Source organism: Melozone crissalis, unplaced genomic scaffold (genome assembly GCF_028551555.1).
Source record: "Melozone crissalis strain CALT ecotype California unplaced genomic scaffold, PUWL_Pcris_2 ptg000027l_1, whole genome shotgun sequence".
NCBI classification, from domain to species: domain Eukaryota; kingdom Metazoa; phylum Chordata; class Aves; order Passeriformes; family Passerellidae; genus Melozone; species Melozone crissalis.
Genome location: NW_026535805.1, coordinates 70024639 through 70049591, shown reverse-complemented (window position 1 = coordinate 70049591; position 24953 = coordinate 70024639). Strand labels below are relative to the sequence as shown.

Here is a 24953-nt window from a genome sequence, read left to right as displayed (position 1 = left end):
AGGACTTTGCACTCAGCCACTGTTTTTCTGATATCTAAAGAAGAATTTCACTGCTTGTGATACTCACAGTGAATGAAGTGATGCAGTAAAGACAACAACTTGACATGCAGAGAGGATGAGGAGGAAGCCATCAGCTTTGCTATCAAGCACCTGGCCTTCTTTTATTTTACACAGGTATCTACTAAGAAAAAAAAAAACCCACAGGTCAGCCTATGAAAAAGAATATAAAGATAATTCTATAACAAAGGGTCTTCATCTTAAAAGATGCTGGAAAGAAAATAAACTGGAAAGCAATTTGGAAGTTCTTGCTTTCTTTGGAATTCTTTCTATGTTGTGCATGTCATCAAAGAGCCTCTTTAGGACAGGTTTGGACACAGTGACAGCTGAATTGGTAGGAGAGTGCACTTCCAAGGGAACTGGTGGTGGCAGGACAAAAGGTGAACAGGATGCACTGGGCATCAGTCACCATGCCAGAGCACTCTGAGAGGGAGCAGCTCAGCAATGTGCAGGGTAATTCACACACTACAACTGCTATTACTGCCAGCAGCATTCATGGACAGCGTGATTAGGTATGCCCAAGTCAGACAAGGCACCATAATTGTGTCCTGTCCACAGACACAGCAAAAGAATATGTGGGCTACTCAAAAATGAGAAGTTCAAGTTCCTTGCAAAAGGAACATGCTAATAAAGACCAAAGTGGTGAAACAACGTGATTATATTCACTTTTTACATAAATGCATGAAACTTTATAGAATGAAATGCACAATTCATCCTTACTAAAGAAAAAAACTCCAACCCTCAAAACCAATGGTTATAAATAAAAATTCACAAAAAAATTCCTAGAAATACACCACTTAGACTCATGCTACTACAGTCATTTCTACATCAGGCAACAGCAAGAAAAAGAAATTTTAAAGCAGTACTGACAAGCCACACCCATGTCTCTCATACACTACTTGAGAAGTTGGCTTGGAGAGGAATAAGTATTATTAGTTAGACCAGAATAAGTCCCCATTAGTCATATTCCTCAATGCATAGCAGCAAGACTTTAACTGGAAGACACATCAGAAGATGCTTCACTTGAATATTTTCAGTGTCCTGACTTCCTTCACTCCCTAGAGAGATCATTTAATCCAAGTTGCTAGTCAGCAAGACTTTCTGCATCAAGAAATAATTGACTGAGCACAGGTCTCTCCAGTGCCTCAGGAAATGTCTAGAGGCCTCCTCACTCCAAAGGAAGCAGATACTGCATCTGCTGCTCACCTGAGTCAATTATACTGGACACAAGTGCCCATCATAAATTATAGACCTGGAAGCATAAAAATATTTGGTAAAAAAAAAATACAATTTCTACCAAACATACCATTTAAAAACTTTGGAAGATGACTGTTTCATTTGAAGTCTTTTCATTTTACTCAGAGAATAACCCAAATACAGCAATGCCAGCTCAAAAATTACCTTGAACAAAGTTGCTTTAAAATTTTTTTGCAGATGATTCATGAAGTAAAACAAATCTTTCTTTCTTCCTTCTAATAACAGCCTCATCACAAGACGTCTCCTCGTTACTTATTACTTTTAATGACAGCCAGCAAAAGAAAGGATTCTGTAGGAGTGGCCGCACCTATGAGTCTACGTATCTTTCATCTCTCCCAGTGGGTATATTCTCAAAGAGCCAAGCTACTCTATTTAGATTTAGTGGCAGCTGATTTGAATAGCTTTGCAGCTATACAAAACAAAAAGTGACTTATCCTCTGTGGAGAATGACAGGAACGTGTCAAACAGCTCCTTGCTGTGCAAGTTGCAAGTCACATATTCTCCTCCAATCAACCTACTAAATTACAGGTACAACAGCCTTTCCCCTCAACTATTTCCTCTGAGCCATTCAGGAAAGGTAGTTAGCCTTGGGGCTGGGGATATGGGTACAGAGTAAACCAGTACCATCATCCAAACTACTGCCTGTATGTTCAGAGAAGCTTTTTTTCCTCTTAAGTGTATTTGAAGTAATTATACATGATACTCAGTGTACTGGAAATAATTATACAACATTAAGCATGTGGGCAGATATTATACAATGGTGGTTTGTCTTGAAGTCATATTTTAAGTGATGCGCAAATGAACATTTCTGCATGTGATGCTGTCAACTTTAGAATGGCTTAGTCCTCCACTATGGATCACCCCACACTGCCAGAACACGTTCACTAGAACTGGAGGGAAAAGGTTTCAGCTGAAGGTGGTGAACACTTCATAAACAGAGCTGACTTTGTCACGCTGTTATGCTAGAGATTGCAGTGTGAGGAAAGAGTTTACATCTTTATCAGTTTTACTGGTGCAAAAGGAAAATACCTTGATTTCTGTTCCAAACAATGTATTAGCTCAATAGTTGATGAGACTAAGCACACAGGACTGGAAATAGAGCAGATATTGACACTAAACGAACACAAAAATGAGCTGAGTTTAAATACTGAGAAAGACAGGACATTGAAAATGTACTCTTGAATTGCAGGTCAAAGAGTAGCATTAGTGGTCAGCTGAAGAGTACAGACTGTGCAATAGCAGCCTGCAATATAATAAAATTGATCTTATTTTCAAAATTTTTTGTATGTTGCTGGAAACATTTACAGTGCATTATACACCAGCACACTCAAAAGCAGCTGGGATTATACCAAATACCCAATTCTTCCAGAAAAGTTTCTCAGTAACACAGGGCTCTTGCTGTCAGCCAAGTGAACTGAGAGCATGGACCCTAAACAATATAGACACCTTGGCTCAGATTTGTAAGATGACAACATTAACTTTGATTTGATACAACAAGGTTTGCTCCAGACCCAGGCTCACTGCCCCAAGAGCTAGAGGGGGCTGACACAGCTGTTGGCTATCAGGTGCTCCTTGTCACTGCCAGGACTCCTGAGGTGCTTCAGCTGTAACTCAAAGCTGTGGAAAAGCTGAGGCTGGATGGCAGCATGATGGCACAAATATGGTATCTTGATATTTTGGTGCAATTGCGCTCAAACATGCAAGGCTTTGTCCCCTTAGTTCTGAAATAAAGTACAATTTGGCTTTCACATGAGGGATATGCCTCATCAGACTCTACCATTGCCAAGTGTGAGACTTTTGGACTCTTGATGTTTCAAAAACAAAAAAGGTTACAGGATTTTTTTAGCTAGAAGAAAAGATTGTTTTCTTGTCCACCAAACTAAGTCAAACAGCCATCTCCAAATCTACTATAGTACCAACAACAGCACTGCTTTCAATCAGGCCAGCCTGTACAATTTCTGTCAAAATCATGAGGTTTTTTTTAAAAAATCATGAGCTCCTAAAAAAAGGTCATTATAAATTGTTTGTTATTTTAACTATTACTCCTTGTTTTGTCAATGCTGCCTTTTGTGTAGAAACTTATGCCATTAAAACACTTTTGAGTCATTTTACTTTAGTAGTTGGTATCTTCCACTAATGTGTTTCAGTTTTGTTATTCTATTATCTTGGGAGCTTATTCTATCCTTTAGGCACCTCATATCCTGGAATAAGGCAAAAGTTCTTGTAAGTATAGTCAGTCAGTCAATGAAATAGCTAATAATACAGTTCATCCATCAGTGGGCTATATCACAATTTAAATACCTTACTAATTCTCAAAGCATTGGATTATCACGTACCAGCCCTGCGGCCGATGATGAGCTTTGTAAATGTAACAATGAGGGTCCAGGAGTAATGAATTTCTGCTTCTCAGCAGTGAGAAACTTTCCCTTCATGTTAACGTTCAGCTTTCGGTCTGTTCATTTAGTAAGAATTTAACACTAATAAGCCTTCCTTCTACTTTTTATGGACTGTAAAATACACGCTTTGACACGCCCCCGCATCCTCTTTCCTGACACAATGCTGTTGCAATTCCCTCCAGAACAACCCCCGGGTTACAAACTCATTTTCAGCATCTTCACGGGCTGGGCTTACTGCTCGGCACCACAGCACGAGAGTTCCGCAGCCGGAGAGATGCAGAGCAGAATCCACGGGGGATGAGGGACGCCCTCTGTGGACTGCACTCCACCCACTCCGAGCATCACTCCGAGTTTTCCCCGTGCTCTGATCTGTAAAATACACAGAAGCGTTCTCACACTGTCCGCGCTTTGGGGCCTTTCAGTCAGAACCATTATTCTGGCACTCTCAGGCCCACAAGGGTCCCTTTCCCCCCGGAGCACCAGGCCGGCCAGACGCGCTCCGTCCTGCCGGGGGACACCCTTCCGCCGCCATGTCGCCTGGTGCGGGCGAGTGGCGCCTCCGCCCCTGTGTCCGGGGAGAGGGCCGGCCTTTCGGAGCAGCGGCGCTCACGGTCGCTGCCGGTGACCGGGCCTGCCTCCCCGGACTCGCTCCCGTTCGTTGCCCGGCGGCTCCGCGCCGAGAGCGCCCGGGGGCCGCCAGGCCGCGCTCAGCCCCGCGCCCGGCACGGCGGGGGCGGCGCCTGCCGGCGGAAAGTGCTGAGTCACGGCCCTGACGCGCGGCCGCCGTCACGTGCGGCGCCGGGCTCGGTCCCGCCGCCGCGGCGCCGAGCGCACCCGCGGCACCGAGCGCACCGCGCACGGGCGCACCCGCTCCGCTCCGCTCGCGTCCTCGGCCTCTCTCCTTCCCTCCCTGCTAGCCGGCATGGGGCTGCTGTCGCAGGGCTCGCCGCTCAGCTGGGAGGAGACGCGGCGGTACGCGGAGCACGTGCGGCGGCACGGCATCCTCCAGTTCCTCCACATCTACCGCGCCCTGCGCGACCGCCACAAGGACGTGCTCAAGTGGGGCGACGAGGTGGGTGAGAGCCCTGCGAGCGCGGCCTCCGCCGCGGCCTCCGCCGCCCCCTGTGGCGGGCTCAGGTGCCGTTCCGGTGCGGCGCGGGTCGGGCCGTGCTGCCCGGAGCGGGCCCGGCCGCGGTGGCCCGGCGGGAGGGGACGTTGCGGCCGCCCGGTGGGGCTTTGTTTACCTCGCGCACATGCACCGCCCGCCGCAGTTCGTTGCGCAGCACGGCTGCCCCGCTGGTACCGCGGGTCTGAAACGCCAGAACAACTTTGAGCGTTTCCGCCTGGCACCGCTCGGTTGCCCGGGCAGCCCCTCGGGAGGCGTATTCCCGGGACGGCGATGCTCGGCAGCGCTCGCTCCTGCTCCGGAGTTTGTTTATGCTCTCTCGATGAGTCTGAGTAAAGCATGTCTATGCCTCGAGTCCAAGGCACTGCCTGCTCGAACTCAGACTCAGTTTTTGGGAGGAAAGTGAGGGAAGCAGGAGCGGGGGTGGGCGGGCCGCTCTGCAGTGGCAGCACTGTCACCGCGTTCCTCCTGTATCCCTGCGAGAAAGGGACCTGCCGAGCCCTGCTTTATCCCGGAGTTTCCTGGGCTTTTGGTACGAGTCAGCCTGCCTTCTGAACAAGGTTTAGGATGATCGCTCGGGTCATGACTTGAACTTTGTTACAGGTGCTTTGTGCCCGAGGACCGTAACTTTAGTCACAGGTCTTGGGTGTGCTGCCTTGTAAACTTTCGCTCATCTGTGACACAGCCTGACAGCACTCTGCAAGGGGCAAAGGCTGCCTCTTCTGTTCATCAGTTCCCCAGGAGACAGGGAGCAGCTTGACATGTGCTGTACTAGAAGCTGTCCTTGTCCGTGGTGTTGGTGAAGTCCAGCATTGGTCACTTGAAAGTGTTCAAGATGCAGCTGCAGGGAAGTTGGAAGAGCAGAGTAGGATACAAGCAATGTGGGGACTTGGCCATTGACCTCTATCTCATGTTTGCTTTTTGAACAGCAAAGGCATTTGTGAGAAAACTTCATTCAGATAATAGCAGCTGTTCGTAGATGCTCTTTGCCAGAGGAGAATGCTGTTCACTCTTCTCAATGTGTGCACTCTGAGAGAACTTCTGTCCTAAAGTCAGTTCTTCTTTAAATGAACCCCTTTTATACTTCAGGTAACAACAGGGCAAGCATCAGCGCCCAGAAGCTGCTTCCATGAGTGAGCAGGGGCTTGGCTTCTAAAATCTGTTTAATGAAAGTATGTGTAGTCTGAACCACAGAGTTTTGCACCTAGAGTGGTGTGGACTCAGAAAGTTTAAATATACTTTTATCTGTCCTTGTCTGACGTTTGTGTTCCCGCATGTCTAGTATGGCTAAAGTTATGCTGACAAAAGAGCCTCACAGTCTTGAGTCCAGGAATATCGACAGTCTTCCTGTTGCTCTGAGACTTAGCTCAAGAGTTTTCTCATTAATCTTTAAGAGATGGTGCTCGTTTTTCAATGGGTGTTAGATTTTAGTTGTCCTTGCTTTCTCAGGGTGAGCTTTCACAAGATAGTTAAGGCTGATCTACTAGCAAGCTGGTTCAGCTTCCTTCCCTGTATTCCAGGCTCCTATTTCTGCTGCCTGCCTTGTGTTGTTACTGGCCAGCTGAGTTCAAAAAGTTTACCCCGGAGAAAACTCTTCTTCCATTCAGTTTTTGAGGGTGATTGGTTTTCTCAGCAGAGCTTCAGCTCTTTCACAGTTAGGCCCAACAAGCTCTGCTTAGTGTGAGGAAAGTACCAGGAGTGTGTGGAGGAAATGACCGAGTACAACCAGCCCCTGCAGCACCCACAGCTGATCACTTGGTAATCTCAGATGCATGGTGAGGCTGGACTCTGGGAGCCTTGTTCTTCCTTTGGCCTGGGGACCCTACTGAACAAAGTGTTTATGGTCAATAAACAGTGGAGCATAGTGTCAAAGGAAATTCACAGTTCTCTTCTACCATGCCCCAGTGTGGCAAGAGGCAGCATTTTAAGAGCACTATCATTGCAGACATTATTTTGGTAAGGAGCTGAGAGCTGTATTAGAAATGTCTGTGGATATTCTGAGAAGGTCAGGTAACCTGGTTCATTGTCTACCTCTTCATTTTAGCAAATGCTAATAAACTCAGGTGTGACAACTTTGTTCTGCTGTGTTATGTGGTTATATATTTTTATGTAACATAGCATTTAGGAGTGAGTTAATGGACCGGGTACTTGTAGCTAGTCTGCTCTTGTGCAAACACAAAACTGTACCTCAGTCGGTAGCTTACTTGAGCTGTGCTGTAGATAGGCTAGTGCAGAGGGCAGTGCAATTGTTTTCCATTTTTCCCCTCAGGTACCTAGTTGTTAGAAAGTGGCACCACATTTATATGCAGCTTAGATGAATCAACTGACTAATTGGACTGTTTTAATAAAAAGTCTTGTTTGCACTTTGACCTTCATGTTTAAAGTTGTAGCCTAAGGGTGTTTAATTGTTTTAAAAACTTCTTGAAGATAGAAATCAAGAATAAAGATGACAGCCCTCATGTAGTGATAGAGATAAAATCAGAATAAACAAAATTACTTTTGTGTTTCTGTGACCGTGTTTAGTGAAAACTGTATCTTGTAAGTTTTTTTAAGGAATGTTTATGAGAAAAGATTCAACGTCTGTATCACATACTGAGTGCTTTCAGGGTGTATGTGTGAATACCTGAAAGGTTTTTCTCCATCTAGAGTGGAATGATGCCATTGTGAAAAGGAAATACTGTGTTTGGTCACGAGTGTAGATACCAGCCTTTGCTTTGGTTTTGTTCTCATTAGGACTCCCACTTCTTGGTGTGTGTTGTAAGACTCATTACAGAGCTGTGGGAGCTCCTTGGGGTGCTTGTAACCTCCTAAGGACGCCATTCACTGGGGAGCCGAGGGAATTATCATGTACTGTTTCTTGGGTGTAAGACAGGAGTGTTAAGGCTGAGTGCTACCAGAGCATGATGATGGCATCTGTTTTGAAGGGAGCGAGACAGCATCGCAGCTTACACTGGAGGGTAGCATTCCCTGGTGCTCCCATCCTCGCCTGAATAAAGAGCTGTAAAGGTCAAAACACTGGTTCTGCTACCTTTGGAAAAATCAGCTCATTTATTGCTTGTTGTGTTAATAGAACTAAGAGCTGTTGTCTGTTTTGGGGTAAGTTTTTTTTTACTCCATTTTCCACAACCACGAAGCCTTTGCAATGGTAAAAAACAAAAGCCTACCAAATATGTAACGGAGTAAGACTTGCTCTAAGAAAAGCTTTCTAAAGGTCTCCTTAAATTTGCATTTGCAGGTAAAGGTCTTCTGCCTCTTAATCATCCTTCTGCCTCATTTAAAACTGACAGTTGACCTCCCTGTTTATGCTTGACTTCTCCTGATTGTGAAAATACAAAACAGTGAACTGTCTCATTATCCCTCATCAAACTCCGCCTTACTATCATCGCCTTAATGCTCACAAAGTCTGGGCAACAATTACATCTGCTGGTGAGACCCTGTCATGCTAACAACAATCTCCTTGTGTTCTCATCTTCCTCTTCCATCCAATAACGTGTGCTTGACCTCCGGGTTGCAGAGTTGTGATCATTGTTTATTTTTTTTTATTTTTGTGCAGCAGAATCAAAAACCTTTTCAGTACTGTTTCAGAGCTCCAGTACAGTTAGCAGATACTATCTGAAACAATGAGTTTGTGCAGCTTGGCAGATGCTAGCCTATTCTGCTGCTTCCCAGCTTGTATCCCAAAAAGCTCCCTTCTGTGCCAGTGTATTATTAGTCTCCTGTGCTGTTCAGCACCTCTTGTCTGCTGATTGCATTCCTCTAACTGACGGATGTTGCTTAAATTTCCCTTTGGAGCTTAATGCGGACACTCGGATCAGGCGAGTGGAATGGCTGGCCCTTGGCAGGGCTCTCTGCTGCTGCTGCTGCTCTACACTTGTGTGCTGAGTGTGCACACAAGTGTAGAGTCACAGCATTTCGCACCAAACTACATATCCATGTGTACTCACATCTGCATGGGATACTTGTCTGCCACAGTCTGTAAAGACTGACGAGGAGTTGTTGAGCATAAGAAAATTCTGAGAAAGGTGTGCCAGAAGGAGATCTCAGAAGGAAGAGATTTAGAAAGCAAGCATGGGCAAAACGCGACAGTTTTATTTTGAAGTACATGTGAATGAAGTAGGAATCTGACTTGCTCAGCCTTGTTTAGTGAAATTGGACATAATGACACTTTTGTTGTGTATGAGTCTTGTTCCTATCAGTGTAGGGACCTAGCACACAGTAAGCATCTTCCGCTTTTTAGAAGTTGTTTTCTTAACAGCAACTTGAAGTGAAAATTTGAGGCCTCTAAATAAAGATTTGATAATGCTGTGTATGAGGCAGCATGACAAATGTACCACTCCACTACTTGCAAGTTAAAGTCTTTCTGAATTAATTCTACTTTGGTTTTGGTTCTTTGTTTTCTTTCCTTCCTTTTACCTCTTTCTCAGTCCTCTTTAAGCTTCTTTTGATCTTTCTTCTGTACACTCAATTAATTCCTCTCCTTATCTTTTAGTTTTTGAATTATACCTTGTAAATATGTTAAATGAGAACTAAAATGAACATGTGCTAATCAGCACTTCCTCATGCAAGAAGCAAAGCAGCCCTTCTCAGGAGCTAGGAGAGGCCAGAGGTTTCTTACCAGAATGTCCCAAAGGTGTTGCTTCTGATTAGAAGATGCATGACTCTCTTGAAAGCTTTCTCCTTTTTGTTAATGAAAGGCTAGGCTGTGAAAAGAGCTGTATTTCCTCCTGAGTTATTCTTTCCAGGGAACTAGCTATGGCATTAGTGTCTTGTTACAGTTTCTAGCCTGTTATGGTTTTGGGTGTTTCCAGGGCAGTAGCAGCCTGTAAATGGTATGGTTGGAGATGTTACATTACAGTCTGCAGAACTTCAGACTGGTAAAATTATTGCTGCATATTAAGGAAATGAATTTGGGTTCAGATGCACGTGGTTTGAGGCTCCAGTTTGTCTGTCAGCCTTTTAAAACCAGGAACAAAATCTAGGGCATTTTTTAGCAATGGTGAATCTAGCTCACCAGCTGCATAAAATAAGTACAGGTACTATCCCTAATGTACACAGAGGACGTTTTCATCATCTCTTTGCTAAAAAGACAACCAGTGAGGCTTGGTGAGAGACAGATATACATGCCTAAAAATGTTCAAAAAGAGATAAGAAAGGACCAGAAGTGATGAATATGATGAGAGAGTGTCATGGTGTACAGAAGGGTAGTGTTCTTTTCTCATTTTACAAGAAACTTGGCTAACCTAATGGGCCAGAAGAGCAGATGGACTTTTAAGATAATTACTTATTTTACAAAGCCTAAATGCCTTGTGGAACAAGGTGCCACATGATAGCTTTGAAGCTGAGATAGACCTTGACTGACATGAACAACAAGAATAGACAGTTCACTACGCTTTCTTTAAACTTTACATGATGCAAGATGTTTGTCCGTCTATCCAAACCACTTAGATAATTGTGTAGTCAGTTGTGAGGTTTCTTTAATGTTTATCTGAAACTTTCTAACTAACTTTTTGTTTTATATGTTATAAATAAAACGGAATCACAAAAAATAGCTGTTGCATTTTCCAGAATGTCAGTAATATATGGTCTTTTAAAAATATTCACCCAAGTCATTATACAGCTTCATCATCAGTACTATGATGATCTCACATTCTCACTTTGTACAAACTGCTGCAGTATACCAGTGTGCAGAAATTGCATTTTTAAAAGCTTTTCTTGGTAACCTTGTGCCTATATTAAAGCTAATGGCAGCCTGAAGTCTTTTTTTGCATTCTTGTCATTTTAAGACAAATGCTTTTAGTCTCCCCATGCCCCAGTGAAATTCCCCAAACAGCATACATTTTTGATTTTTAATGCAGAATTTCCTCATGATGGCCTCTGCCAAATGTGACATGTGCAGATGTATCTCAGTGGAGCTGTCTTAATCGATGTGCTCACCCACTGGCAGCTTGGGGGAAGCAGCACTCATGAGTGTTTTCGTTATTTGTCACATGTCTGCTTATTTACCCTTTCTCTCAGAGCTTTATTTGGCTAAATAAAGGGACACTGGAATTATTTATTTACAGATAGACTTAGTGCTTCCTTCATACATCTCTTGTATGGATACCTGCTGTTTCAAATAGTTGAGTTTTCTGAGGCTGGGTCTGAAGGTATGATATTAGTGCATCAGCTTGTGCTGCTTGACAGCTATGAGTGTGTGGGCATGCAACCTCTAAAAGGAGTTGACACCAATGCACAGAAATGTAACTCTTTAAATTTTGACTTGAGCAAGATAGGTGCCCTTGAAGAGTCTTCATGTTTATTCCTTCCCTGGATACTTCAACTGACTGCCATGAAAATACTTCTTCTGCTTGGTTTTAATCCTGGCATCCGGGAAAACCTAAACTAAACCCTGTAGCTCTCAAAACATGCACAGTGTGCTAACCCCATGATAATTTTGCTTCATCTCCTTCTGCTTAGCTTTTCCAGTGGCTGGGTGATGTGTGTGTTTGATATAAGGTTGTAGTACAGCACCCATGACCTACCTGAGAGCTGTACTCCCGATGCATTGTGTATGTGACAGAGCAAGACTCATTGCAGTTTATACTGACATGCTCTTTGAAAATTTAAATTTGTAATCAATGGAAACCAGTTTAGCAGGTTTGGGGTCTTGGTTGGTTGGTTGGGGATTTTTAGGGCTTTTTTTTAGGAGTTTCTTTTTTGGTAGTGCTTTTCCCAAAGCAATCTGCAGTTGGTCATAAATATTGACCTGCCCCCATAGTAAACATTGATTTCCCCCTTCCCAATCTCAGATTTTAATAAGAGAAGTTTAAATTACCTACTGTTTGTATATTTCTGATAAAAAATATTTTGTTCACAGTGTGCTTCCTTCTGTGGGTATCAAGTGGATTGCTGTGGTTTTATCATGGGACCTTTTTTATTTTAATTCCTATTTTCCCTCAGGACCTCTTCTTGCTGTGCAGATACGTTATTTTAGTTAAAAGTATGAGAAAGGGTGAGTCAGAAGGAGTAGTACAAGAAAAATTTTATCGTTGATGTTGCGTGTTTGGTTGTTCAGGTTTTTTATTTTTCTTTTGTATGCCAAAGGTGAATTATAAACTTGCAGCATTTTGTTTCACTGGTGAATAAATAATGTTGTCTTTGCTGCAGAAATCTAAAGTTAACATGATCCTAGTCTTTTTAATAATATTAGCCTGAGGTGTTACATAGTACAGAAGTCAAAGATGACACTTCTTTCTGAAATGCACATCTTATTTCTTTAAAATCATGCAAAAGGTTATAACTTCTCAGTTTTAATTTTCAATAACCCAGCTTCCTGGTTTGTGGTGTGTGCAGAAGGTCCTCTAGTCACGTTGTGTCATGCACAAAACAATCTGCAGCCCTGATGCTGTCACATGGAGGGGAAGAGGCAAGAGTGCTTGACTGTGGCTGGGTGTGTTGACTGAGATTGAGAGGCTCTGCATCCTCTTTGTTTTGTCTATGACAATGCATAATGTGGGATAGCAGTTCTTAACTTTTTCATTATTGTCAATGTAATGTAAAACATGAGCTGTGTTTTGTTTCTGGGACATGCTTTCTGTGAATTGGTTTTGTTTAGAGCTGGCAAAAAAAAAAAGCTGGTGCTTTTTAAATTGAATTGCCACTTCCAATCTGCTTGATCAAAATTAAGCATTTTGAGAATTACATTTTAATCTTGGTTCTCCTGTTGCAGATTTTTGAAATTATTTCTGTGGCAGAGAACATCCATGGTAATCTCATGAGTGTGGAAATGCTTGCCTCATGCCACTGTGCAGTGTGGGGGCTTGATGGCTAGGAACAGGGTAACGACCTTCTGTGGAACTTCCAAACTTGTTTTCCTCTGAAATTTGCTCCTGAGGGCATTAGACTTATTGTAAGATAGAAAAGCTTTCATTAAGGGTACATTACCAGCTGTTTATTTCTGTGGCTCCATGCTTTATCACATCAGTGGTGAGAAGATGAGTGCATCAAAAAAACCCACCTTGGATATTATGTTCTACATCCATCAGAAGTATTTGTACCTACGGAAAATAATCTGCTTTTTCCATCTAACACTGAAAACTTGTGGCAGAGGTTCTTTAATGAACAGTCAGATCATTAAAACTTTGTTCTTCTTTAGACTGTCATTTCATGATAATGGTATTTTAATGATGCATTAACTGATGAATAAAGATTTGGAAGAACTACTTTTTTTTTCCATAAGTGAGCTTAATAACTAGTGAAAAGGGCATTTTCTCCTGCATATATAAGGAAATAGGCATAGGCATATATGAGGCAAACTGCACAAAAATACTTAAATGTTGGTAGTGGCTTTTGTTAACAGTAAACAATACCCATGAGACCTCATTGGATGTTCAGGAAGAATTTTCAATTTCCCTTAAAGCTCCAGGCCTGAAAGAAGGTTCATATGAGAGGACTGCTAACAATTGTTCCAGTATGTGTGGCGGTAGCTGCCCAGTGGAGGGAGAAAGAAGCTGTCACTAAGATTGTCCTTGAGAAACAGAGTGGTCCGTGAGTCACCTATGATCTGGTTTATGTAGAATCACAGAGTGGTTTGCCTTGTAAGGGACCTTTCAACGGTGATCATTGGTTGGAGATAATTTTATCAGACTCTATGCCCTGGGCAAGGACATCTTCCATTACACCAGGTTGCTCAAAGCTCCACCCAAACTGGCCTTGGTCACTTCAGGGATGGGAAATCCACATCTGAGATGGATGGTCAGGAATGTGGTACAAGGCTAATGCATGTACTGTTTTTTACACACAGAAAGCATGAAGCAATGCTTTTTTCATTGCTTTTCTTTTTTAAAAAAAGCTTCTCTTCAAATCATTCTTCTAAACTATTTTCTTCTATTATATAATCTTGGCACCTTGCTTCTGAGTTTACTAAGGTCCAGACTCTGTGCTTACCAGTGTTTTCATAGGCAGAAGTTCCTCATGGCACATAGTTTGAAAGTTAAAAGCTCTTGATTTTAACATTTAACACTACAGCAGAGACTTTGCTCCCATCTATTAGATAGGTTTTGTTCCCTGTGTAGTTAGCATGATGGTGTTAAATTGAGTGTGCAAGGGTGGGTTTTTATATTGGGAAGCAGACCACTGCCAAGGCAAGTGTTTGGACAATGTTATGTTGCTGTCCCTGCCTTACAAAGATAGATTACTTGTCGGTAGAATTGCTGCGTTAAAATTTAGAGCTTGACACGCTTCAGTGGTCTTAGGTCTAGGGAGAGAGGTTAGCAAAGCTTGGGGAGAAGGTTGTGCTACTGATAGTGGGCACAAAGGACACAGAATTTACAGGCCATAAGGACATTTGGCAAAACTCCCAAGATAAGTAATAAACTAACAAAGCCAACTGAGCAACTGTGTGGAGATCAGTTCAAACTGGGTGGAAGGTAATTCCAACAGGAAGAGATTCTCACCTCTGGTCCACTGACTTAAGAAACCTACCAACTCAAGAGAAGTACTGAGCATGCAGACTAATTAGCATGAGAAGCAAGAGAATAATTTTACCAACAGAAGGTAGAATTAATAAGTGTGTAACTTGTTGTCAGTGAACTGTGATTTCTTTGCTAAAATGTATAAATGATATAAAGCTTTGATGATAGGAAAGCTAGTAAGCTTTTGTTGATTATCACCTAGCTCCTTGCTTTGCACAAGTTAGAACAAAGAAATATTCAGCCTCAAGTTGAAACATAGGTGTTTCAGATTAGACATTAGAAAAAAAATTTCACCATTAGGGTGACCAGGCATTGGGATAGGTTACGCAGGGAGGGGATAAAATCACCATCCCTGGAGATATTAAAGAGACATCTAGGTCTTGCTTGGTGGTATGGTTTAGGGATTTAGGGCCTACAGTGGCAGTGTTGGGTTGAAAGTTGGACTTGCTGATCCTTAAGGTCTCTTCTGATGTTGAAGATCCTGTGATTAAATAGAGGTACCTCATCTTGGTGTGAACATTGGCTGTGCACACAGGGCAACAAACCCACATTTAGGACAGCACTGGCGTAGGTGACGACTTCGATCCTCCTTGTGCTTTAGAATTACCCCCTAATGTGTTGTTTTTTGTACACCTTCACTTTTAAGAAACATTGCTTATGCAGAAATAATATGTGTAATTATGGTCAAACAACTCAGGCATTCAAACAATTTCAGACATGCTTACCCATTTCCAGAGAGCTGTCATCTTTCATTTTGCCTCCAGACAAGTCCAGCACGATTGTTTGACTTAATGAATGGAGAATGGTTGTGGTTCTCCGCAGTTGAAAGGCCTCAAGGTCTCACTTGTATTTACAGAGGGGTTATCAAAGAATTTTCAAAAGCCTGAAATTTTCTTGGTAGCCAGTTGTGAGAAAAGGTCATAGTGAGTGAAGTAGCAGTATTCTGGGTGCTAGCAATCTAATGGAGCATAGCGTTTCTTGAGAAGATCCTGCAGTGGAGGGGAGCAGAGCTGGCATGGAAGTACTCTGTAGATGCAGTTACATTGCAAGTAATTAAGAGGGAGGAAATCTCTAAAGAACAGTTTTTCCTTGTGTTGGCTCATAAGTAGTTCTGATACTCTCAAGTATTTGCTTTAACTAGGATCATACTTGCTTTTTTAATGCATTTAACTGTGAACAGTAATTTGGTTTAAGCTTGCTCTGTGTCGGAACAGGGTGAGGGCTGGACTTCTCAGCTTTTGCTTTGCAATCTTGCTGGCCATACTGTTGTTCCTTTGCCTGGTAAGGTACCATAGAACTTCTGTGAGCCTGGCAGAGCAGGGGTGGTCAGAGAGATTCATCCACTGAGGTTGTGCAGAGCATTGTCTGTCTGCCTGCAGGGAGGAGCTGGGATGCCACATCTTGTCCTCAGCTGCCCTGCAGCATGTGCCAGCCAGAAGACAGAGGTGTGTAGGGTTTGCTGCACAATGAGAGCACTGACTGGAAACTTGGGTCCAGAGTGGCCATGACGGGGTGCATTGTCCTCACTGGCTCTAAGCAAGGCTGCTGGTCAGCCATCTGCATCAGTAGTTTGATCTAAAGTGTATTTTGATTCTTGCTAAGGAGCCTAGTTAAAATTGTAGAGAAAAGTGAACTCTAAAGAGCTCAGCAAAATGATGAATTATGGATGTTGGGTGAAGCCCCTCACATTTGGCCTTTGGACTGGAATCTCTGCCAGGCATGCTGATTCTCTCAGCTTGGTTGCATTTCTCTGAACTTTGTTGTGGATAAAAAACATGTGAGAAGTCTGTGAATGATGACCTGGAGTTGAATGTAAGAATGTGTGAACTCTGAATTTGTTTCTTTCTTTGTAGCTGTAGGCTAAATCTTTTGATGAGCCTAAATTACATTCTTTAAGGATGCCCATTCAGTCAGTCCCTCTGTTGTCAAGATACTCTGTGGGTTACTTGGAACTGTTGGCAGCCATCTGAAGTTTTTTCTTTTCTTATTAAAATTAAAGGCAGATCATCTGTGTGTTAAGACAGCTTTGAAGATTTAGTCAGTGTTTCTGGAGGTAAAGGTAATAGTTGTTTCTAAAGCTAGATGCATAAATGCAGTATATGCACTACTGTACTTGAAATATGAAACACTTTGATTTTTTGGGGGGGTTTGCCTTCTTGACTTAGTGTTTCTTTACACTTTTGGCTTCTTTTTTTTTTAAACTTGCTGTTTGGTTTATAGAGAAATACAGTATTCTCTCCACCAGCTCATTACAGCTACATTTGGAGAGGGATTTCTAGAACAGGAGGCTAATAACAGTAGCATACTCATGTCAAGGTGGACATATGTTCAGCTTTGGGTGTCTCAACAGCAGCAGCTCCTGTGCTCTCCCTTCTGCTACACACTCCCACAGGCAATGTGGGGGAGGCCAGGGATGTGGTGAGCTCGATGCTCATTCGGTGTCCATCTGAATGACTCAGACCTGTGGACTCGCATTCCCCTCTAGATCAGGCCAGCTCCCAGTGAGAATGATAGTTTTACAAAGCAGGAGATGATGTTGAATGCGGTAGGAAACTGGAAGTCCCTATTTCTTTCCAATATTCAAGGTCAAGTGACACTGGAGAGACTGGTGTTGGGCAATAATTAAATCAGTGCTCAACTCTGTTCTGGTTGACTATAAAGTGTAGTTATCTCAAGTACATTATTGTGGCATAATACACACAATTGATAAAATATACCATGCAAGAAAGTGCAATCTGCACAGAAACCAAAAGTCATTATTTTTTTTTTCTCTAGGAGATTAAAGTTTGATCTTAGGAAACATACAGCAAATGTGTATAATTGATGGATGAGTCCCTCCAGATTTTGCCTCTGATCAGATTCTGTAGAATTAAAAACACTCTTGGATAATACTGCTTGTAATTTAATCACAAATCCCAAACAAGGATTATATTTTTGTCACAGTAGTAAGCAATAACTCTTCCACGGACACTGAGGCAGCCAAAGAACAGGAAGACCACAAATCTACTTGCAGTGTGCTGTAAAACATGGCACAAGTTTCCTGTCTTTTGGCAAGCTGCTCTCCTATTTCATCAGACCTCTGTACAAAATAGAAATTGCCATGAGTTGGTATGCTGCAACTTTAACATGAGCATCTTAGGTGAGTCTGAGCTCCTGGGACTGGAGCAGTCACCTTTGTTAAATACAGAGGGATGTGGCTCTAGACAGTGTTGGAAAATGAAACTGAGGAGCACAGTGCACTTCTGACAGTTCTAGCTGTGAAATTGCAATCTGAATTTTTAACTCGAAGTTGATGTTTGAATTAGATGATATTTGTAGTTCTTGGAGGCAGTGGTTTGAGAGCCTCCAACAAAAGGCACTGCCTGTCACCACTGGTCCAGCTGGGGTTTGAAAGCCCTGAAAGCATTACCAGTACCCTGGTAATGCATTTCCATATGTTAACTTCTGTTTTTACATGGTAGGCAACGCATCACAGCTGGGGGCTGGTTTGTCTTTTACCTTTCCAAAACATTGCCAAGGATCCTCTGACCTAGAGGTGCTAGCAAATAGAGTGTATCCATGGGTATTGAAGGGCTACCAGGTCCAAGCAGCTGTTGGGTTGCTGAGCTGGGTAGCATTCTACAAGTCTTTATGGGAGCTTTGACAGCCAGGAGATCAGGAAGTTTGAGATGGGGGTGTTCCAGGTTTGGCTGCTTTCAGATGACGTCTATTAGAGGAACATAGTCTGTAGTGCTGGGATGCAGCAGTGCTGTCACTAGTGGCTTGTTGCATCTCGTGTGGGTTGCAGCTTGGAGCAGGGACAGGGAGAGCTCTGCGGGCAACGTGCACTGCTGGGCAGCAGGAGAAGAAAATGTTGCAGCAAAGCTGAATCAAACAGGGGTGAAAACCACTGTGCTGTGCCAAGAGCTGGAGTGTCACAATGACAGGACTGATGCTGTCACCAACAGCTGTGGGCTTTCTGTGCTAGTCTTTAGTAGCTCCAAGAAGTGATGGGTGTAAATGAATGTCTTGTAGAATAACTTTGGGGTTTTTTGCTTGTTTGGGTTTTTTTTTGTCAGCAGCAGAGACTGTAACTGATGGGATGACAGTGAAATGTCTGTGGGTTGCATATAGCTTGCATGGAGTTTTAGTTCCTTCTAGAAATAATTATGAATATTCTGAAATAATTCTGAATAATTCTAGAATTTAATTCTGTCTAGAAATAATGTGGAGGCAAGTACAAATTTAGGATGTTTTTAGTGAAGTGTCTCTAGTTAGAAATGGAGAGAAATAAATTTCAAGGTATTTCAAGTCTTTATTCAAGATTAAATAAGCCTGCAGCCAACTTTGCCAGTACTGCTTACTGCATTTGTAGTTAGTAATGTTTTTGAACCTTTGTAAAGTTCAGTGTGACATATCTTTTTATTCACTTGATGCTTAAAATTGCATGCCAATTTGTTTGTGCCTGAAAAAAACCTTACTTATAATTGTTTATTTTGTTTTTATTATTTACAAGGTGGAATATATGTTGGTTAAATTTGACCATGAAAATAAGAAAGTGCGTTTGTTGCTCTGTGGTGAAGAAGTTCTTCAAACCCTGCAAGACAAGGGGGAGAAGGTAAACCCCAAGTGAGTAGCTGTTTCCAGTTTCTTGGGTTTTTTAATCCTCCTGTTACGATGCTGTGCAAAATTTTGTTAACCTGGCTTCACATTCAAGTCTGCTGTTGGTAAAACTGTAAACCACAGATACTGATATTTTCAAATAAATCTAAGGGTCAGGAAGTGAAAGCTTTTGAGCACACTTGCAGGCAGTCCATGCACTTTCTGCTTTGAAATTTCTATGCTTTGAAATAAAGGAAGATGCAATGGTGAGCCCACAGAAGTTGCAGTTTGGGTGCTTGTTTTGTCTTGCTCTGATTTTTTGTCTGTGTGCATGCAGTAATCCATGTCCCATAAAGTGCATGTGTACTTGCTCCTGTATCTCTTGGCTAGAAGTGTATATGTAAGAATGGCAGGGAAGTTTTCCCCTGTCCTCTCTTGTGGAAAGCAACAGTGATCTGTATTTTCTGGGTCTGGTTAAAACCCCAAGAAACAAAGCTTGAGACAGATGCTAAGGGTGGCTGCAATTTGGTGTAGGCAAATCCTGCTTATTGTACTACACAGCAGCACTGTTACTGCCAAAGTGCACTTTGCTTTCTTTTCACCACTTCCTGATGGTGAGGTGCATTGGAAGGTACATTGTGTTCCTCTGACAAATATTTGGAGACTTTTCTTGCAAGTGGTATTAATTTCTGAAATTCTCACAAATAATTAATCAGTGGCTCTTCTTTCATTACAGTCACCCAACACTCTGGAGACCAGAATATGGAAGTTACATGATTGAAGGAACACCTGGACAGCCGTATGGGGGAACCATGTCTGAATTCAACACTGTGCAAGACAACATGAGGAAAAGACGGCAGGAAGCTGCTTCTGTTCTCAAAGAAAATGAGGCTGTTTGCACAGTGACATCATTTCCAAGGTGACATGGTTGTTGAAGTGTAATGCCATGTTTCCTGTTCTCCTTATACACTTTTTCTCCTTATTGCATACAGCTAAACTGTTCAATAAATAGGGGAAAATATTATTTGATTAAAGTACTTTGGCTTTTATGTTCCAGTCATGTTTGCTAAAATTTTTATTGCAATGAGACAAGGAAATAACCATCTTTTAAATTTTTAGGTTGCTTCTAACCTGTGATGATTTTGTATTAGGAGAGAATGCTGAATATTTGTAACCTAAAGTGTTAACTCTTAAGTAAAGAGTAGTCTACCACCTTGAGTTGATACAGAAAATTATATAGAAAAGGTTTCTCTTTACCTATTTTGCAAACTGTGTTCTTTATGAGTAGCAGTTCTGCAAAACATGGCCAACATGATCTTTTTTTAATACTACTTTTTCTCTAAAGTACATGGAAGCTTCTGGCAGTTTAGGGCACCTGCACTTAGTACTTCTATTACACAATACTCTACTTACTGAATCTAGAAAGGAGAGCATCTCTCCTGGGTTAATAATACCCTTACAGAGGATAGATTTCATCCTTTTTATTGTTGTAAAGGAGTTCTTGAAGAAATTAAATTTAGAATGAACTTCATTATCTAGGAGAAACTGTATTTTGTGACATTCCTTTGAAATACAATTCGAGACAGAGATTTATTACATTCGTTCTAACTAGCCTGCTCAGTGAAGTGAATGAGGATAGTCATGATTATAATGGTATAAAAGTTGCTCTGCAGTGGGAGAGAAGCAGCTGGCCTTACTGACTAGTTTCATGTGTAATACAGAATGCAATAGCCCAAAATTCTTGCTGAGAGGAGGAACAATACAAAATATGCCTTTGCAGCAGTGGTGCCAAAATATCTGCATAATGCCCCACAAATGCTGTTTTAAGAATACTCTTTGACAAAATTTACTTTCCCTTTATTAGAGTTATACTATATGTAATAAGAGTTTATTTCAAGTCCAGTGGTTAAGTAGTTATCAGTAGTTGCAGGTTCCCCTGCAACCTTACAGGTACATTATGTCATTTAATAAGTTTTTCATAGAAATGTTTTGGACCCAGTCATGCAGGGAATACAGGGAGAGGAGTTGTTCATCCCTTTGTAGATACAGATAAATACTTTTTACATCACTGTAGGAGCAGTACTTTGGACTTCAGTGAAAGCCAGTAAGTAATGAAATGTAGTTTGTTTGTGACTTATGGGTCATTCCAAACATACTTTCATCCCTCAGAGATTGCTCTCCCTAGGGTAGCCTAATTTAGTTTATTATTTCTGCCTTTTGCTGTCTTCCCATTCAAGTCCATGTTGGTTTGACTGCAGTCTTGCTAACACGTATTTCTGAGGTTTCATAGGGTTGAAGATTTTTGCCACATTGTCTCTACAATAGCATGTATGTATGCCTGTGTGCATCTGGGCATGTACACATGTATATTAAAATCTGTGCAATTGAAAAGACAAAAAAATCTTATTAGAGTGCTGACAGAAGAAAGGTAAAGAAGTAAGCTTATTCAAATCAAAATAATTCAGTTAAAAGTGAACTATTTGAAAATGCTTAAATATTAAAAAATTATAGCTTAGATACTAAATAAGTGTCCCTAGTTCATAAATTTGTGAGCCACCACTGCTGGGCCAGAAAGTTTGTTTTCTTTCTTGGGGACTGGAGGGATGCAGTTTACAGTGTAGCACTTAGGTAGGTGATGAAGCTGGCTTTACAAGTTGCAGGACAACTTACTGAAACCAGGAAGAAGAAACAATATTGAACATAAATAATAATCTCAGAAGTGTGTTTCCTGATATTTTGAGTAGTTTGTAATTTTATCAGCTAACTTTTTTTAACTATCCAAATACTAGAGCCTTTCAACATGATCTTTGCCCTTTTTACTGTTCAACATGGAGAAACTAATCTGCTGCTTTACCTCAGCCTTGTCAAATGTTCCTTTGTCCCAGCTGTAGTGAGAGCTTATTCTTGTTTCAGGTGACTCTGAAACTTAAAATTGAGTTTCCCAAAGGGGAGGGGCATATTCTGATTAGCTTGTGTATCTATCAGCATTTTACCCTTAATAGCTGCAATTTTTCTTTGCTTATGACTTTCATCTCCTAGAGGTTTTCAGTGTTCTAGAAGTGTTATAAGACTTAGGACATGTGTACCACTTGAAGCTACCTCTAATTCTTGCAGAGTTGGTTAAGTGTATCTTTTAAAAGGGGTAGATGGTTAAGAGTAAGGCTGGATAACTTTCTTTGGCAGTCAGCCTATATCCTCAAGATAAACTTTGAAGCACAGAATGCAGCTGCATGTCAATATTAATAACAAGCACTAACACACTAAAATATATATGTACCCCACATAGTACTGAAGTTTCCTGCTTCAGACACTGGACATGTCCTTGTTTGCTGTCTAATGATAGACTAGTGGGGTTTCTTTTAAAAAAAAGGCTGTGTTAACTACTGTGGAAGGTGGTTGTTGGCTGGCTCTCCACTAGAATCCTAATCTCTGATCATCTGACCGTTCTAAAATCACAGTCTGTTTTCATTACAGCTTGGATCTCATTGTTGTGTTACATAGGTTAGGCTGTCCTGGGTTTACACTGCCGGATTGTATGCCAACACCAGTAGAAGGAGGAGCTTCAAAATCGCTCTTTTTTCCAGATGAAGCCATCAATAAACATCCTAGATTTAGGTAAGAATATTTGGAAAATTTGAGAAATCAAATATTTTGTCTCTACCTAAATATCATAGACATATCTGCAAATTCTTTACATTACTGGAATAGAGAGCACTGTGGCTGGTTGCTGCAGATATCAGAAGGACTTGGACAGAAGTGGTTGTGATGACATGTATTTTCTTTTCAAAATGTCTTAAGAAAATTAATTGTTAAGTTAAAGGAACTTTGTATAATAGTTCACACTGTTGTGGGGCAAAAAGTGTTGATTTTGCTCCTGCAAAAGTGTTTCCAGTTTGAAGTCCTGTGCCTAAATGCTTCCATCATGGTTAATCCAGCTCTTTCTAAGGTATGTCACACTGGCATCTCTGAACCCAGTAGCTTGCCCTAGTTACTCTGAAATGTACTTCTCACTGTAAAGTGAGACTTCAGCCAATGAAAGTCATTGTGTTTTAAAACTGACCATACCTTTTAACTTGGCCTTGTATTCTTCAGGTCTGTAGCCTCTTACTGTGTGTTAGAATAGTACTGTGAAGTCCATCAAAATAAGACTGACTTTACTGAAGAAAAATTCAGTGTTGTATCTTTTACAGTCTGTCTTAAAACCAGGAGAAGAAACATCCTGAAGGAGAGTGCTCAAAACAAATGACATTCCGAAACCCTAAAAATTGTTTAGAAAGTAGGTGCAAAAATATTTGCATAAAGAAAAAATTTCATATCATTCAAAAAACTTTTTCTTTTGTTGTAGTACACTGACCAGAAACATTCGACACCGAAGAGGAGAGAAGGTTGTGATAAATGTACCAAGTGAGTAAATTCAGTCTTATCTTTGTTCTTTTTCAAAGTGATTGTTTAGTCTCATGCTCTGAGTTACTGAGTGCCTGTGTTTTCCACACAGTATTTAAAGATAAGAACACACCATCACCTTTCATTGAAACATTTCCTTATGATGATGGAGAAGCAGCAAAGGCAGCTAAGCCAGACTACATATATATGGATGCTATGGGTTTTGGAATGGGAAACTGCTGCCTCCAGGTAATGTGCATCTGCTTTCAAGATGTTACTACACATTGTCTTCTCTCAACACTTCCCTTTTTAAGATTTGTCTTATGTCTACTTTCACTTTCTTCAACTGATGCATTGTGTGCCACATCAGTGTGGCAAAAAGGGAGATAAAAGAGCAAGTGGTATATCTAGTATTCTAGCCTTAAAATCCAAATATATTGGGGTTTTGTAGCCAGATTTTGCTAGTAGAGGGGCTGCAGGGGTGGCTGCTCTGAGAAGATGCTTCTCCTATAAGAAGGAAGCTTCTCCCATGTCCAGCAGAGCCAATGCCAGCTGGTCCAAGACAGATCCACCATTGGCCAAGGCTGAGCCCACCAGTGACAGTGGTAGCACCTCTGAGGTACATACAGCAAGAAGGAGGGGGAAAACTGTGCAATGACACTGCAGGTGAAGACAGGAATGAGAGTATGTAAGAGGAACAGCTCTGCAGGCACCAAGGTCAGTGAAGAAGCAGGGGGAGGAGGTGTTCAAGGTGACAGAGCTGAGATTCCCCTGGAGCATGCAGAGAAGATCATGGTAAGGCAGGAGGTTGGTGTTGGAGCAGAGATCCACCTGCAGCCCCTGGAGGACCCCACACCAAAACAGGTGGATGCATGAAGGAGGCAGGACCTGTCACCCCATGGAGTACCTGTGCTGGAGCACTCAGTTCCTGAAAGACTGGACCTGTGAAAGGGACCCATGCTGGAGCAGTTAATTAAGTGTAGCCCATGAGAGGGGCTGCTGTGCTTTAACCCCAGACAGCAAATAAGTACCATGCCATTACTCCCTCCATACACACATATACCCCCTTGGCCCTGGTGGGATGAGGGGCAAATCAGAACAAGACTTGTGGGTCAAGATAAAACCAGCATAATAATTTAAATGAAATAAAAAATAATGACAGTGGTAATGAAGAGAAGAGGAGAGGGAATAAAACTTGAGAAGAAAGTGATGCTCAGCAGAACAGTTGCTCACAGCCTGCAGACAAATGCTCAGTCTGTCCCCAAGCAGCAATTGGCCCCTCTCAGCCAACTCCCCAGTTTATGTATTGAGCATGATGCCATATGGTACGGGATGGGCTATGCCTTTGGCCAGTTCAGGTCCCAGCTGTGCTCCTTCTTGGCTTCTTGTGCAGCTGCTCACTGGCAGAGCATGGGAAACTGAGAAGTCCTGAAGTTAGAATAAGCCCTACTCAGCAAGAACTAAAACATCAGAGTGTTATCAGCATTATTTCCATACTGAATCTAGAACACAGAACTGTACCCAGCCACTAGGAACAAAAGTAATTATCCCAGCTGATGCCAGGACAAAGACTCATGTTGGAGCAGTGAACACGTTCATTGGAGGACTGTCCCAGGGAAAGGACCCCACACTGAAGCAAGAGTGTGAGGGGAAAGGAGCAGGAGAGACAATGTGTGGCAAACTGACCACAGCCCTCATTCC

General features: G+C 42.0%; 1 protein-coding gene and 1 long non-coding RNA gene across 2 annotated transcripts in view; one reads left to right on the top strand and one right to left on the bottom strand.

Annotated features, from left to right (window-relative positions):
* Positions 1 to 2289: 2289 nt before the first annotated feature.
* LOC128939045 (uncharacterized) lies at positions 2290 to 4402 on the bottom strand. The gene is made up of 2 exons (XR_008483199.1): positions 4321 to 4402; positions 2290 to 4079 (listed from the first exon to the last, which is right to left on the bottom strand). It is a non-coding gene; the product is annotated as an uncharacterized LOC128939045 (long non-coding RNA).
* A 133-nt stretch (positions 4403 to 4535) lies between these two features.
* Positions 4536 to 24953, top strand: part of GCLC (glutamate-cysteine ligase catalytic subunit) — a 36858-nt gene continuing 16440 nt past the window's right edge. The window contains exons 1-6 of the mRNA XM_054280187.1: positions 4536 to 4782; positions 18784 to 18896; positions 19606 to 19788; positions 22371 to 22484; positions 23215 to 23273; positions 23365 to 23501. Of these exons, the coding sequence (XP_054136162.1) occupies positions 4633 to 4782; positions 18784 to 18896; positions 19606 to 19788; positions 22371 to 22484; positions 23215 to 23273; positions 23365 to 23501 (756 nt within the window). The 5' untranslated portion in view covers positions 4536 to 4632. The remainder of the gene's footprint in view (positions 4783 to 18783; positions 18897 to 19605; positions 19789 to 22370; positions 22485 to 23214; positions 23274 to 23364; positions 23502 to 24953) is intronic.